General features: G+C 38.5%; 1 protein-coding gene across 1 annotated transcript in view; it reads right to left on the reverse strand.

The window, feature by feature from the left end:
- The window catches only part of FAF1 (Fas associated factor 1), a gene marked incomplete at both ends in the record, with an annotated part of 172,736 nt that overhangs the window by 6,622 nt on the left and 148,429 nt on the right, over positions 1-17,685 (reverse strand). The window contains 3 exons of the mRNA XM_082002714.1: positions 6,844-7,059; positions 10,880-10,957; positions 11,369-11,449. Of these exons, the coding sequence (XP_081858840.1) occupies positions 6,844-7,059; positions 10,880-10,957; positions 11,369-11,449 (375 nt within the window). The remainder of the gene's footprint in view (positions 1-6,843; positions 7,060-10,879; positions 10,958-11,368; positions 11,450-17,685) is intronic.

Genomic DNA, 17,685 nt, shown 5'->3' on the forward strand with positions numbered 1-17,685 from the left:
CTGACAAAGGACCTGTGGGCAGAAGAGCTTCATCACCTGCTCCTCCACACTATTTACTTTCAGTTTTCTTGCTGAGTAGAGAAAAGGTCTACGTACTGGCATTTACAGATCAGAGCATTTGTATGTTAAGCATCCTTTCTGCTGTGCCAAGGAGCAAAACTGTCCGTTACTTGTGGGCGCTGCTGCCAGTGTGCTCACATGGAACTAACAATTATTAATGCATTTAATTATTTTAAAATGTGCTAGCTACAGAGAAGAAAGATCATGGCCCCAGAAATACTATAGCTTTCACTGTGGATATTGATAAAGAGCTGAAAGGAGGCCAACAGCCACATCTTCTGGAAGTTTGAAAACATCTAAATACATTTAGTGCTCCAAATGAACTGCAGGAACTTTGCTTTGCATACATACATCCCAAAGGGGAATGGATGTGAACACAGTCACTCACAGGAGAATGAGCCAGGACTGGATTCATGTGCACTTAATTATAACTGCATGGAAAAAGAATCCAAAAGGATTTTTATCACAAGTTCAAAGGATTAAGATGTTCAGATACCACAATGATATCTACAGTATAACATTGTGATTGGTAGATAGGTAAAGAAAATAAAAAGCACACCTAAGACAGCTTTGGTGATTTAGTCTGATGTATTACTTATGCAATTACCAAAACAGCAGGAGATCATTAAATTTTCTGGTAACCAGACGCAGCATTCTTAGTATCATACTATTACAAAGGCTCTTGATCAGTATTTTATCATTACATTTTCTTCCTACGAGGAGAAAAAAGCCCACAAAATTGACATTAAGCTTGAATTCTGTGGAAAAAGTACAAAGTATCTTAGGCCCAGTTTACGCTGGATAATGCCATATGCAACAGCAAAACTCTACGGCTTAACTAAGGCATCTTCCTGTGAACAATAACGCGCCTACCCCGAAATAAATGTTTTGTAAAATGGGTCAATGCTGAATAAAAGAACACTTTTGGTCTGAGGGTTGTGCTTGGGTAGAATATATTAATCACATGGTTGGCATTAGTCATTGGGTTAACTAATGAGGATGACTCAACTGAGAGTTCACATACCACATTGAGTATTCAGTGTTGTGGTGAATGCTTGCTTACTTTAGTAAGTCTTAAGTAAAACAGCTCATTGAAGTGCACACCTATTTCCTGAAATTGGTTAAAAATTCCCCATATTCAAATAGTTGTTGTAAGAGATCAGAAACTATATTGAACTATAGAATGTAATTCTATTTCTCTTTAGAAGAAGCTTACATCTATCAGATGAGGAAGACATTCCTCCCATCTCCTTTCAGTGACTTGATACATGAAGGGCTTTAATCTTTCTCTTTGGATATCATACTTATGCAACAACATCAGTTCTGAAAAGACAGATCAAGTCTGTCTTTCTTGGAAGAAAACATGAAAAAAATCTTTCCGTAATACCAACAGAATTTTTGACTATCTATATGGAAATTATATTTCCTCAAAAGTAAACATCATATTTCAAGAACCAAAACATTCTCTAAAGTACTGCCATTGACTTCAGTAGGGCAAGACTATCACCTACTCCTTTTGTAGGTGACACTGATACTATTCTTTGTAAGCAACAAACTTGCTAAAAGCAGTAAAACCTAGGGGTTCCAAATGCTTCAGTGTTCTGTCTGCAATGATACGTGGTCCATTCCTCTTGCACTCCAAATTAATCAGTCCAATCGTTCTACTGTTGCAAGCCGTCAGGAAGAACAATCAGAAATCATGCTTCTAAAAGAGGCATGAGAATATGCTAGTCTGGTATGGCCAGTTTGTTTAGGCAACTTCTCAGTGTCTTAACTAAACTAAACATAACTGTTTGAATAAATAAAATAACAACGTATCCTGAAAAGAGAGGAAAGACAAGGGCAGGTAGTATTGACTTAAGGACAGTTGTAAATGACAAGACGAGGAATGTCTACCTTTGCAGGTGGCTGTGGCCTTGTGCATATTGACCTGAAAATTTTTAAATTATGTGAATTAAAACAGATGAGTACTATTTTATGTAGTAGGAAATATAAACATCAGTAACTGAAGTGATGAAAAATTACGTGGATCACATGTTAAGTTTTCCCTGAGCTTACAAAAATGTTCTCAGATTTTTTTTAACATATCAGAAAAATACTTCATTCATCTGAAATTCTCCTTTGCTGTAAGACAGATATTCAAGCTACTTTCCTGATTTATATGAAGTTACTGAAAGTGCTTTTTGGTTTAACCATGTAACCGCATGAATTCTTTCTCACAATAACATCTCTCTTCCACCTTTCTATCAAGGTGATGATTAGGGGAAAGAATGTTAAAAACCAGAGGTGGTCCTGGACATATAACTCTTTCATGATCTATTTTAAAGAGTTTAAACACCACCTAATGAGCTTAAAAGGAGGTTATTTGAAGGAAGTACTTTGCAGCAAGTGAAATGCAGAATAATCCTTACAAAGAATGGCTTCTAGAACAGATACACAAAAATTGCCAAACTACCTGGCATAGCAATATAGAGATCATGCCCTAACATTACCTTTCTGAGAACACCAGAGGATACTTACCTGCTCAGATGACTACGTGTGCTGAGTGCTGCAGCTAAACTTATTACCTGGTGGTGTTATTTTCACCCCTGTGGGTATCGAAGAGGGTTACTCCTGCCAGAGCACAGGAATGAATGATCACATTTAGGTTTAGCGGAATATCTTACTCTATACTCCCATGTAATATTAAAAATTTTCTGGCCCTAAATTTACTGAAATCCTGATCATATCTAATTTAAATTGACATGCAATTTGAGTTAAATTTATTTTCTGTCCTTTCAAGGGAGGCAGATTTTTAAATTTCTGTTTATTTAAACTGCTGTTGAAATTGGTTAATTAAAAGGATTTAAAAAATCTTAATACTCTAAACAGAGCAAACTGGTTCTGAATTATTAAGCAACATTTTAGATGCATTTAAATAACCTTAAGTGACTTAACTGCCACCTGATCCTACGCTGTGGCTCAGAAAAATAAAATGTGAAATACTGTAGAAGTCTTGGCTTACCAGGGCTTCCAGATACAGTAAATAAAGAGCTTAAGTCTCTAATACCGAGTCTGCAAAAGGCATACTCCCAAATACATAGCTAATGCTCCACCTTAAGGAGAAATGAGCAAAAGAAATTGTAGATTGCAATTTTGATTCTTCAGAAGAAATTAATAAATTCAGTCTTTCAAAAACAGTCTTTCAAAAGAGAGTGCGTGCCAGGACCTCCCTTTCTGTCAGATATCATAAAACGTTCACAAACATATCGATGACCTTAGTAGGGTGGCTGAAGCCCAGTTTGGGTAAATTTATTCTGGACATTCCTCCTGTAGTTTCAGCTAGACATGGTACATCTTCAGCTTCTTGCCTGAAGTGTGGTGAAATGCCCAGTCCATAAGATATTAAAGAGTTTTAGGAAGGCTTCTGCAGACCTCCACCACAGAAGGAAGTGAGGAACTGATCACCTGGGAAGTCTCCAGGGTACTGGGAGAAGGTGGATCTTGCAGCTGGCAGCCTGAAAGGACTACTGGAATTAGTGTTTGGGAAGGCTTTTAAGAGAAAGTGATTTAGGAGAAATACTGAATGAGAAGGTTGACTGAGCATGCTAATATGCTTAGGTTAAGCTCTTTTTGTTATAGTTAAATGCATTTTGAAGTTTAGAGCAATTCTTGGAAGAAAAGGAACTATAATTCTAAAATCAGCACATATATTTAAATAGCGTGCACATTTGCTGCCATAAAGCCTTTGCAGGTGCATTTAAGAATAATGCAAAGAACTTACAATACAGCTTTTCACTCTGAAAGATGTGCTTGCCAAACGTTTTCAAAGTTAGAGGTACGAGCTACCTGCTGACCCAGGTTCACCCGTGTGTTACACACTTGTCGGTACGGTATGTAGTGCTGCCTTGGGTAAGGTACTGCCTTGGTAAGAGAGGAGGTGGTTAATACCTAATTTCAGCGCTAGTAGAAAGAACAACACGGTCGGTGACAAAGACCCAATAACAAGTCACTGCATGTGCTTAACTGCTTTGGAATGTCACTGCTGCTTTAAAATCTACAAGTAGTGCCTGGAAAAGGTTAGTCTGTGTATTTACTCATGTGTAAAAGTTTGTATTTACAGTAGGGTTATGATACCAACTTTAAGTTAGCTAAGGATATCTGTGTAAGCAACTGGAACATAGAACTAAGAACTAATGAATTTTTATTTACCAAAGAAGTAAAAATACTTCAGCAACACTGTATCAGGACCGGTAAAAACACTCTAACAAGTTTATTACAAGAAAATGCTGATTTGGTTGAAGATAATCCCCTCGTTTTGATAAGACAGAAACACTTTTCAGGGTGTGTATGTTATTGTAATACAGATTAGGATAGAAGGAAAAATACTAACTCGAGAAGACATGTTTTCATCTTATTGCAGCAAAAACACCACCAAAGTAATTCTGATACTTCCAAACATTTTTTTTTCAAAAATGCTATGTGTAGTTTAAATACAAACATACATTTTAAATGCTATTGTTTTCTGGAGCACAGGCATCCCAAATGCTCTGTTCTTGTTGCACAGGTTTCAGTGGATGTTTGTGACTTATATGTGTATCATATAGCAGAAGGGTCTTGACATCTTTTAGTGTATTTTTAAAAGACTATATACCACAAAGTCTAAGACAATGAATATATACTTTTACTGTACTTCAAGGTAAAAAAAAATTACTTTTTTTTTTTTTTTTAAATCTGTTTATGGAGTTGCACACTTCCAACTTTCCAAACCTGGGGAACATGGCAGATGTCATTTATAGTTCTCAATGGTTAGCAAACCCCTGGGAATTATTTTTTGTCTGTTGTAGCTCTGGTGGTCACAATGGCAACCGGATTCATACACGGCCACTGAGTCAATCGGCATGAATCATTTATGTGACTCCTCATAGATGGCATTATTAGATTGAAATCATAGAAAAAAGATGACAGGGCCTTTGCTTCCCACACAACAGATGAACTGCTCTGTATCCTGCCATTAAATTCTCCTTTCTTTGCCTCAGCGTTTTCTCCCTGGCAGTTTCACAGATGTACTGAAAATACCAGCCTGTTCTAATTTAGTGGTCTTTTTTACTTTCTACTCCTTTTTTTATTTGTTCTTATGCGAGTTGTCTGATCAATTTTTAAGTTTGTAACAGAGAACTGAAATTAATAATGATCATGATGCAATTAAGTCAGAAACAGCCAGTCTAAAGTACAAAACGAATGTAAAAAGTTGGAATAATATACTTGTAGATTTTTTTATATTAAATATGTACTAAGACACAGATATGTTACAGGTAGGGAGGTATGACTTGCAGAATATTGAAAATACACAAAAGCATTGTTTAGACTGCACAAAAGATTGTTTTTCTTCTATCAAGTAAACTGAATGATCAGTAATCCTGGAAACATAGATGACTTCTAGTCTTTGGTTCTGTTGGAAATGATATTACATGCTTAAGGAGTAAAGTTAATTAGTGATTAATGAGATTCCTTAAATACTGCTTTCCAGTCTGACTGATTAGGATTCTCAATATAAGACAAGGTGGACTAAAAGCTGTAAGCACTACAATCCTGTTCACAGAGTTATGCCAAAAACTGTTTAGAAATCACATCCACTCTCAAGGTCCTATGCTTGCTAAGGACATTATTTTTGTCCCCGTTGGAGTACTTGTAACCCTCTGGAGTACTTACAAGTACAATGATAAAGCAAGAGGTATCTGTTACAAAACAGTACTGTAAACACCCTAATCAGAGCCTTATTCCTAGTGAACTTCCTCCAGGGGCAGTGACAGGAAACAAAAAATGGAAAAGCAACCCAAGTTACTGAGCTCCTTTGATGAAAAAGGGCTTAACCAGCCACCTGGAGATGCCCCCAGCAAACAAAACCCCGCCTGATCCAGAGCTGCCCCCACTCGTTTGCAGTCCTGAGGCAGCACGGCCAAAAAGCTGCTGAACTTCACCCATCACTGCTTGGCTCTGTACTGTCATCTCTGTAGTGCCTGTTACCTTCGCCTTTTATGCAGGGCCCCAGGTAATTACTGCACAGCTGGACCCACTGACTTTCACCTCTGCTCTAACAACAGCTAAATAAGAAATGAAGGTTAATTTGTAATAGAGCAGAAAATATATAGGTCTGTTTTCAAAGAAACTTAGTAACCAGCACATAAGTATCTGCTGATAAAGCAACAGAATTTTATTGGCTTTTGTAAGCAGTATTGATGCTTTTGAAAATTGGTCACAGCAGGTACATCATTAGAATTTTGAGGTAGGAGATATAAATGATTATTTACTGGTATTATATAACAGGTGGATGAATAATTTATTAGAATGTACTGATTAGCTCATAACTGTATGCTATCTGACACGGAGCCTTCCTTGCTCATGACATAAAATGGCATCAAAATGGCAAAACCAGAAAGATCAGAAGTATTAGCCAGACCTAAACAGTGTACCAATATTGATGCGGCTTCCTTCAAAACAGGATGTGAGCGATGCTAGCTTAGCATATTTGGTCAGTTTTCATTGAAAATGGTCCACAACTTGTTTGTTTCGGAAACGGAGGCTTTTTTACAATGTCACTGGAAACAGATTTTGCAACGCAATTGTGTATGTAACATATGACAGCATTGTCAGGTTAGCGCCTGGCTTGCTTACAGCCACAGAGCTTGGCAGCACTCTAACGTATTCAGGCAGATCTTTTACCTTCTATGCTATAGCATTGGTCATGTAACATACAGAAGTGAGAAGCAGTGGTATTTATTCATAAAAGGTACATTTACTCACATCTCTCCTCGGAAAGGTGCCCAGCAGCTTGTACTCCTCCCAAGGATATCCCTTGGAAGCTACAAAATCAAAGACAACCTGCAGCTTGCTGCTGGCCAGGAAACGTCGCTCAAAGAATTCTCCACTGGGTGTCCGAATACGCAGTTTACTGACAGACTCGGTGCTCTCCTCTTTCGGTTCAGGAGGCAAAGATTGCTCAAGAGAGAGCCTGATAGCCTGAGGAAGGAAAAATAACCATTTAGGTTGCAATGCTAGCAACAGAAGAAAAGGACAGAACGCTTTTCTTTTTATTTCTTCCAGAACTCCAAGATATGCCACAGTTCTCCAGAGCCATAGCTGTGCTTTATATCTCAGTGACAAAATCATTTTTATTCGTTCCCTAATAACAGCCCACCAGACAACTAATTAAAATAAATCCTTCTTTATAACACATATTATTAGGTCTACAGTTAATGCATGATGGGGATAAGTAATTTAATCATTTGGCAGAAAGCCTTGGAAAAAATTTGAATGAGACAATTATTGTCAAGTGGCCAGTTGCTTCCTTGAAGGGTATAAATTAAAAGGCAGTAGAAGTATTTCTTCAAATGCACTTATCAAATTGCCTCGCTTTTGCACACAGTAATTGACCATTTGCAGCAAAGACAAGACTCTTAGTGGCAGTTCACAGTAAAAAGACACATATTACTATAAATAAACTAAAACACTCTTAAAAGACAGAAATATCATGAAGGTACATTAGATACATAGAGTACATCTAAAAGTAGGAATGGTCAAAGAAGAAAAGTGGGAGGACAGAAGTGGGAGCTTTAAGATTTAAAGCAAGCAATTATTATTACTACTATTTTCAGGAAGATGGTTCCAAGCACAGGTGTGCATATTTTCTGCAACAGCTTCCATGAAATCAACCCCAAAATTGCAATGATATTACACGTCTGAAAATGCGTATGATTGTCTTCCTGCTAACGTTGTGTGTACTGCTGATGTCAAGATTTTAAGGGCAGGAACTAAGTCTGTGTTCTCTGTTCTCTGCCTCCAGGAGCTACTACAACACTAATACTTTGATCAGAAGTTTTTGGTTTTTTTTTTTTTAATTGATGCCTAATATTAGACTGCTGAACGAGGTGGGCTTGATTTGCAAGGGTACTGAGTGCTGGCAGTACTCATGGGCAGGCAGTGGCATCTTCTAAAAATGAGATCGTACATAGAAAGCAGCCTTGTTACAGGATCAGCTCACGTGAGGCAGCAGTTCATGAGAATGTCCGTGAATAGAAGCAGCAGCATGATACACCTAAAAGACAACTTTTCAAACTGGAGAGGCAGTCAGGCACGGATTTACCTAGATTTTTCAAGGAACTTTCAAGATACACAGTTGCTGTTAAACCTCCAAAGGTCATTTAGTAACAGAAACCAATGGAGGATGATTACATTGAAGAGAAAGGAATGGGCAGAAGCAAGATTATGACGGCTTTTAAATAGTCTGCTTCTTACACATGAACCTCTGAGCAAATTACAGCTTAGTATAAATATTTATACATAGAACTTGAGTTCATTTTTGCTCATCTACTATGAGATTATATTTTTAAATAGATTCTATTTTAATTTTCTCTCTCTCCGTTCTCAGCCACCTGCTTACTATCTTTCTGTTTTGACATTTCCCCACACAGTATAACAACAGATGCTACATTATTTACTGAGCCCAATCAATTATATTATAGAAAAATAAACAACAGTAGCTCATTAGAGCTCTTTTCTTTGTGCAAAGAGTGCGTCGCTCCCCAAAGTGAGTAGTCTCCAAGGCTTCAACATAAAATGGCAATTTACAATGGATATTCTCTACCAGTGAACCAAGGCAGAAAACAATGATGAGACGGATCACATTAATAACTCTTGGACCTGAACAAGCAATTTCAGTTTGTTGATAAAAAGATGTTCAGTATGCGAATAGCTCAATAGTCAGATTTTAAATGTACAAACTGAACATAAAGCCACTTCTGTAAGTAAACACTGTTGCAGAACAATTCAGCATAAGTAATCTGTATACTTGAAAATGGGGAGTGTTAGTAAACATTATTGTTAAAATCCCTTTTGTTCTATTAAGCAAACAGATCCTATTATTTTCATTGCTGCACTCTAAATTAAACAGGGAAGCCCAGGTATATTTTGATAACATGGACCAGTCTTGCAGCCTTTGCCTAAGAAAACGATTTCGAAAAGGCCAAGGTATCAGCAAGGGTTCAGGAGCAGATATAATAAAGCACCATTAATTAATGTTTTTATGTGTGCAAAATTACTTCAAAAAGAAAAACATACTACTTTCTTGAATTGGAGTGTGAGCTGATTGCTCAACACTCTGTCACTGCTGCAGTACTGATTTATGTTTGATTCCTATTAACCTCACAGAATTGCCATTTTACGATTATTCTTGACACAGTTCTCAGTCCAGTTTTGTGCACTGCTCCTGCAGTTGTGATTTAGCTTGTTCTTGGTTTATGTTGACAACAGGAGCTAAAAAAAGTCATCAGATACTGCAGGATAATAAAGAAGTGGACTGCATCTTTCCCAAACCATCGAATACTTCTGTTTGAACTGAATCTACTATTACAATGCAGTACCGTTTAAAAGGTTCTTGAATGCTTAAATGGTTCAAGTTTTTTAATGCAATTACCTTGGTCAAAATACATAAATGCAAATGCGTTGCTCATACAGTTTGTTTATCGGGTTTATCTTGGGGAATAATAAATGTGTTCATAGCCAACTTTTTTGCAGTTGTATAATGCAATTTTTTCATAAGTCAGCAAAGTACACAAGACTGAAATGTCAAGTATACATTTACATGTGTTCAACAGGGATACCGATACAGCTTTGTATTCATTAGCAACTTGCTCACAGAATCTTATATGCCTAGAAGTCAAAGGACAACCCCCGATCAACTCTGATTTCAATCAATCCATTTATATGTGAATATCACTTTTATTTTGAAAATCTTATTCAAGAGTTTCAAAGTCCTTTTCAAGTATCAGCGGTGTTTCTCAGCAGTTCTGTTAGGACTTATATTTCAAGAACTTCAGAGAACAGATGGAAATATTTTAATGACTATTCTATTTCACCTATCCTTTGAAATGTGTGGGACTTCAGGGGAAGAGACATGCCTGTATCCCAGCCTTTTTGCCATGTTCTGTATTTGCCAGGAGGTGAAAAAGAGGAAGGCACTGAAGTAAGTAAATTCGTGCACATGCTGCTTTATGAAAATGCCTACACAGCCACACAGCTAGGCCAGGAGCTACTCTAGACCCCGAAGGAGGCTACAGGAGCCATCTCTGACAGGTACTGGTGCCCGCACAATCTACAAAATTGAAAGAATCTACAAAATAACAGAGTTTGAGAAACACTACTCTTCACAGCACATGGTTTCTATTTTCTTATATGGGCCTAGAGACATAAAGTGTTTCTTTAAATACAATTTTCATTCTAAGGAAGATTCTATAGAAGACTGCTTAGAAATTTAAAAATGTACCATAAAACCAATTTTCTAGATTTTGGAATTTCTTTTCTGAAGATTTTTTTAAAAAGTGTTTTGTCCCCCAAATTAAATTTGGCAGTTTGTCTGATCAGAATTGAAGCTAAGCTTTGTGCTACTTCCTGGAAGAAATTAAAGGGCTCCATGGTATTATATTTTTAAAAGGAGTGCCTGCAGAAACAAGGCTAGAGGTTCCCAAAGATGCCACCATTTACAGAGCTCATTTCATGGACCTCCTGTTAGCAGGCCTATTTGATATCTGGCTGCAAAATTAGACCCATCTGATGTAACTGTGACCCAGATGATGGAACAGAAAAGCTATTAAGCAGTAGAAGAAAATTATTTAGCTGCACTATATTTTTATATATACACGGTAAGAAATTAATTAAAAAATAATTTGTTGTTCACATAAAAAGTATACTTTGAATTAAACTTGCAACGTGTGGTGAACAAAAGTTGCAATATCCATAAGCTTCATGAATCCAAAAAGTTGTCAGAAAAGGTAAAACGTCCCACCTCACGTTCTTCCTCCTGTTCTTTCCGAATTTGTTCCAAGCGAAACTGCTCTGCCATTTCCCTCTCTTGCGCTTCCCTCTAATAAACACAAACAGTAATCACACATGTATCGCCCCGCTTTCCACAGCTGTGTTTAATGATGTGCATTAGCTATATGAAAGCAAACAAATGCCTCAATTTTTCTGTAGAAATTGATATAAGAAATAGGGTATTTATTAGGTGATCTTCTATCATTCCTTTCCCAACCACTATTAAGCGGGGCCAGGACTGCTTTAGCAAAAAGAGGCAAGTCTACTCTTGGTGACGGCATCTAGCGCCATTTTCTAACTACTAAGGGCAATTACAGCTCCTACAGCAACCGCCTCATCTGAAAAGCAGAACTGGAGGTGGGCAGTTCCCTGCACCAGGGAGATTTCTCCAGCTGTGGAGAGATTCCCGTCCCGACATTCACGTCCCGACATTCACGCGATCACTTCACCCCGCACACACCTTCGCTCTGTCAGCCTCCAGTGATATGCGGTACGCCTCATCCTGCTCTCTTTTCACATTTTCTCTGGCTTCACGTTCATCCTAAAAAAGAAAAGAAAAGAAAATGAACAATATGAGCAAACAGTGGACCAATATATGTCTTTATGTTCACCAGCACTTAAAAATCACGGCAGTGACTTAAAAATATTTGACTGCCTTTCTCATCTAACCACCACTAGGAGAAATGACTTCAGAAACGCCTCAAGGGCGACCTTGGCTTTAAAAGTTATGACTTACCTAAAGCTATGTTTCAGCTGCTGTGTTACGGATTGGCATGTCCAAGCCCCGGCCTGAGCGCTGGATCTGGCCGCAAGGCTCTCTGCCCTGCCATCTTCATCAGGGCCGTAGCTGGCGCAGACGCCGGGAACGGTGCAGCCTCCTCCCGCACAGCCACGTGGGGAGAAGGCAGCCGGCGGGAGGAGGTTGCTGGAGGGGTACGTGTGGGCTGGTGCTGGGGAGGATCTTGCAGGGATCTCACTCCTGCAGTTTGGATGGTTATATGAGGGAAGGACAGACTGAGGTTTAAAGGATGAGCCTGGATTTTCATTTGCTCTCCGCTCAGACTGGCAGCAGTTAGTGGCTTGTCCTGGGAGAGAAGGCCTGCTCCCAGGTCCTTCTTTGGTAAAAACACCCTCAGTAGGATCTATCCAGGGTCATAACTATTAAACATCGTCCAGAAGCCTCAATTCATGCTGTGCTGAATATTACACAGAGATGGGAAAGCAGCAAGTCCTGCTCTGAAGTGTCTGAGGTGCACATATGCAGGCAGACAAGAAACATGTGGTTAGTATGTGGCCAACTTCAAGCCAGCGAACTTTGCAAAGTATCTTATTAATGATCACAGCACAAAAAAACAAGGGTTTACTGACAACGCGAGGCATCATCCATATGGTGGAGGATCAAGGAGCGGATATCCCCGTAAGCTGGAATAACTGCACTGGGGTGATGTCTGATAAAGCAAAGTGTACGATCGATAGCTTCATACTCTGCCTCTGGAGCCAGAGACAGCGTCTGTTCCCCTGCGCTTACTCCTCTTACATCTTATAATCCTCCCAGAGCCCTGCAGAGGCTGCACTGGTCCCTACAAAAATCAATAAGAATTAGCTGTGAGACTGCTGGTGGGCTCCAGCACGATCACCTGTAGTTACCAGTAACACAGCACTTGCACTGGGGTGATGTGTCCCCTGTATTTTATAGAAATTAAAATCTCCTACCTACTGCTTTGTGAAGAATTGTGTTAATCTTCCCATTCACCTGCAAGGTTTCTTCCACATAAAGGCATCATTTTGCAAATTGATCAGTTTTCTCCCAAAAATGTCACTATTTGGGAAAAACTCAATTCTAAATGGGAGGAGCATACTTTATAACTATTATGTCATGCAAACATGCCAAGATGTTCCTCAAACAAAACTCTAACGTATTAGTGGTTAAAAGGCTCTAAAGTAGCATGCGACAGCAAGAAGAAAGGGCAAATTGCAGGAAAAGGTATACAACCTCCAGTTGGAAAGTAACAAGATCTTTTTAGAGGAAACTCTTCTTCCTTATAGAAACAAGATTATTCTACAATCTGTGTGTCCTAAATTTCATTCACAGAAGATAGAGAAACCATTGCTTTGTTCAGCAAAGCTAAAACATGAGTAGAAGTACATCATGCAAAATGTAAAAAGGACAATAATCACCGAATAACCCATTCCCCTCCTGGCTTCTCTGGACCTTGACAAGCTTTACATGCTATGCTCATGGAATGCCTTCAAAAATTAACTCAAACCTGACAGCAGAAGCTACCCCGCATTAACATTCCCTTTCTGAGAAGAGAGGGTGTTGAAATAAATAATTAAACGGCTCCAATTTTTACATTATCCAAAAATGAGGAAAGCTTCTTGAATACACAGAGGTCTTCCCAACTCTTCTCATAGATGGAATGTAACAGTAAAAGAAAAGGTTTTGTACTACCTATACTGAGACTTTCCATAAGCATACCGTAAATTTATCTTAGAATGGTAAGAAGCAAAACTTATCTTCCCAAATCAGCTTACTAACGGAAGATGACTTCAGGCATTCTGTGAGAGGACAAGCATTTAAAAAAATATTAGGAATTGTTTTGCAGAGAGCCTATTTAGCTTCCACATTTTGCAACTTCATAGGTCACGCGCTCACTTCACACACTAACTGAATTTCAAAGGTCACACAAGTCCAATAATACCCGAGAGGAAACACAAAGATCAGATGCAACTATTGCAGCGACAGGCTCTTTCCTTCATCAAAGATTGCTAGCAATTACCATATAGTTACTTTAGATTACAAAAAAATACCCCAAACCCATCCAAACTAAAACCAACCCTCAAAAAGTAAAAATTTTAAGATTTATAAAAATTGTTAAAAACTCACTCCAATAATACATACTAATCAGAGTTAGGAGAAATTGAATACTGGCTTTTATTTTACATTTTACACAGCCTAGAAAACTCCAGAAATTATTAGAAGTTACTTGTGATGAGCACACGATTCATTTACCTACAGAGAGCTTCACTGAGGAATTTCTGAAATTGGTTTAATTTATATAATCTGGATGATAACTGCAAAAAATACTGATGCTATAGATTCTACAAGAAGAATCTAAACATGAATTCCAGGCATCTTTAAAAAATATTTCTTTCCTCCCTATTCATCACAGTTATCATCATCCTAAAAGTGGATTATGAAAAAGATGTCAGGAATGTGAAGAATTACTACGCATGACTGCCTGGTCCTCCTAGAAATATGTGAGCCACATCTAAAAGTAAATGACCGTGCCACCGAGCTTTACACCACATTGGAACAATGCTGTTCTTACTGGAACAGACCTTAAAAACAAATCTAGAATCCAGGTTTCTTTAGGTAAAAAGCAGATGTAATCCTATGAAATGTCTCTTTGTACCTACTTCTGTGTTTTGTTAATACTGCTGACACTCTACAGGAACCACCTCCTCCACAGAGATTATGGCAAAATTCTAATATTCTCTGGTTCAGAGCTACACCTTAGACAAATTTTAAACATTAGATGTTGCAGTTCTCCGTTTTGTAACGCAGTTTGTTATTTTAGTCATCTCTTCCTCCAGAGAAACCATACAAAGTATGAGGGTGACTCAAGTTTACCAGAAGCAACAAAAGAAAATTCAGTGGTGACAGAAAAAGCAGAAGAAAATATTTTGCAGAGAATCTTTCATCGCACTAAGAAAAAACACATGAAGAAAAGAAGTATAGTCATACCACTAATAATTAATTAAAAAGTAACGTAATAAGTTATCCATTAATAAAATCTGAGGTAGCTGTCAGCTTTCCTATTAAACCCTACATAAATCGTAGCATCTTCTGAACATCACTAAATGCATCTCCACGATACTTTTGCAATGAAGGCAAAAGTGCCATCTTCCTTTTTCAAGGAACCAAGGTGTGAATAGACAGTGGCTTATCCCGCGTCAGTCAAAAAGCCTTCATCAGAAACAGGGTTACACTCTGAAGTCCACAGCAGCGACCAAAGGCTGGTGTCAATGCAAACCATGCACATCACAGGGGATTTGGGCATGAGTCAAGGAGACAACTCTCCTTTGCTCCTTAAAGGGGAAAAGTCACCGATCTCTGCTTTCCCATGTTGACAATGCAACAACAGGGGGGACATTCGTTCAACAAAAAGTTGATACTTCCACAAAAAAAAAAAAAAAAAAAATCGCATTTATCCACAGAATGTATGCTTCAGCTATGAATTTCTTTGGTATCATGCATATTACAGATGTAAAGTGATTAAAAAAATGGTAAAAATTTATATTGATGAGACAGTTTATGAGATAAAACCTTCTCTTGAATAATATGCAGAGCTACAAGACTAAGAAAAAATTACAGGTAAGGTTAAGAAGACATTTAGGATAACTCTCTCCAGTAATTATTCCCCCAAAGCATTTCTTGAAGTAACTCCTGAAGCACCTAACAGCAGGCGTTTTCAGATGCAGGATGATTGAAAAGGGGCATTTCTGACTGAATTTAGGACAGCAATCCCCCCTTTTCCTGCAGATTATACAGGGAAAAAATACACAGGACCAAAAAGAATTTTGGCTTTTTCTATGGGATATTTTGCTGGAAAAGTCAGCATTGGCCTTTCTGGGCCTTTTTTTTGTTTTTTCCTTTAATTTATTGTTGTTGTTTCTGAAGGGAAGATTTAATGATTTAACCCCAAGAATCAGCTTTACACTTAATTTGTCTGAGGGACATCTGTTATACTTTATTCCCCATTGCCCCTTGGGATCAGTTTTACTGTGAAGTAAAACCAGATGAGATGGAACTTCAGAAGATAACCACGAGCAGAAGACAGTTCTCTGAGCATCAGTGACTAAACGGCTGTTACAAGAAAGACAAAAAAAAAGAATGTATTTAAAAATGCTGAATGCTTATCTGAAAGACAGTTCATTTCACTGAACCACTCCTGAAATTAAAATCTGCAAGCGCTTAAGGCTATTCATGGGAGCGTTAAAGAGAAACACCCCTTTGTCCAAACAAACCAGCGCAAGAAAAGCATTAATTTGACTCACCAAGATGACAGACTTGCACATTGTATAACTAAACATACATGATGGGGAATATATGGAAGGAAAAAGTGTACACAGAATGTGCTGGGCACATGAGAACAATGAAGACAAAGCAAATGAAAGTTTCTGTGGTGGCAGAGCCACAGGTGGGGAAGGCAGGACGGGGCAGGGTGAGCGGGCAGAACAACGGAGAACCACTGGAGGATCCTGCCTGTCTATATTGAAGGCTGAAAGCTGAGTTCCAGATACTGATTTTTGGGAATTACCTCAAGTGACAAGAAGAAAACACACCCAGAACCTGCCAGGCGGAGTCCTGCAGTGGCTTTCCATGGGGAATCAGCCAGTCCTGCTACAACATCTACCCACCAGGGCTGTACAGCGGGGAAAGCCGCTGTTTCTTAAGAGAAACTACGCGAATATTCAGTGACCGGAGCCATCGACATGTATAGCCAAAAAGCCAGATGAACTAAAGATATTTTATCTTCTTTCTTTCCTCTGTCATTACCTTGCATTTTGTCAAAGTTCAAAATAGGCCATAAACTCTTGAAGGTGGCACTCGTCTCTGCCGGTGTGTCAGTGCAGTGAAGTGCACAATGGGAAACCGATCGTTTGGGGTGCTATCATATTACAAATACAAAATTGGAAAATTTAATCAAATAAATTTTGATTACTGTAGTTTAATTAGTTATAACTAGTAATAATTAGTAAATGTGCTAATTGGATTTTTTGAGGGGTTAAATCACAATCTTCGTTCGATGGCTGTCATCACCATAATGCTTTTGCGCTTTGGAATTTAATGAATTTCATGTATTTATTCTCATAACCTCCCGTTGTGCAAATACTATATACCATGATACACATGACAGCGTTAGATGGAACACAGATTATCAAAGGTATTCAGATGCCTAATTTCTACTGATTTTAATGTGAGCTTCAGTGCCTAAACAGAAATCGCAGAGGTCTCCTGCACGGCTAATGGAAGCACTTAGACTATCCTCTAACTGGAGAACAAAACTGCAGGTAGGGAGTGGAGAAAAGCAACTGATCTGGAGGAGGAGAAGGCAAACAGACCACAGATGAGAAGAATATGCATGACGACTGATCCTCTTTAGCTTTCTTTGTGGCTGTGAGAGACATCGTCAGAAGAGGAAAGAGGAGAAGGAAGCTAAAATGGTTATATCATCATATTGGGGGGGGGGGTGAGGAAGGAAATCCCTTATATTTGACAGCAGTGAGGTAGAGGAGGAGGAAGACGTGGTGATACCAGGCTTCTTCCTGCAAAGTTATGGAAATAACACTTGGCCATTAAAGCCCCATCTAATACAAGAGAGTGCTGGGATGGACACGCAAGCATACTTTTACAAAGAGCTGCGGCAGGGAAAAGGAGGTGAATTTATATTGCTGTTTTGGAGGTTTTGTTTTCTTTCACATATTTTTAAAATCCCCATCCAGATATTGGTTAGGAAAGACCTACATTTTCCTCACGATGCAGCAGTATCTAGGAAAAAGAGATGTCACCTAAGCTCAGCGAGCACAGATGGTGACTCTGCAGGGCTGCATTTTTCTACAGCTTACCTTCAGTCAGAGTCTGCTTACAACAATTTTTCCAGTTTAAAAATTCTTAAGTATCTCTCTTTTATACTAAAGAAAACAGTGTGTCAGCAGACATAGTTTAAAGTGAAATGAAGGTTTTAATTGATATTTGTAAAAAATAAGAAG

This window comes from Phaethon aethereus (assembly GCF_964289735.1).
Source record: "Phaethon aethereus genome assembly, chromosome: 8".
In the NCBI taxonomy this organism is placed as follows: Eukaryota; Metazoa; Chordata; class Aves; order Phaethontiformes; family Phaethontidae; genus Phaethon; species Phaethon aethereus.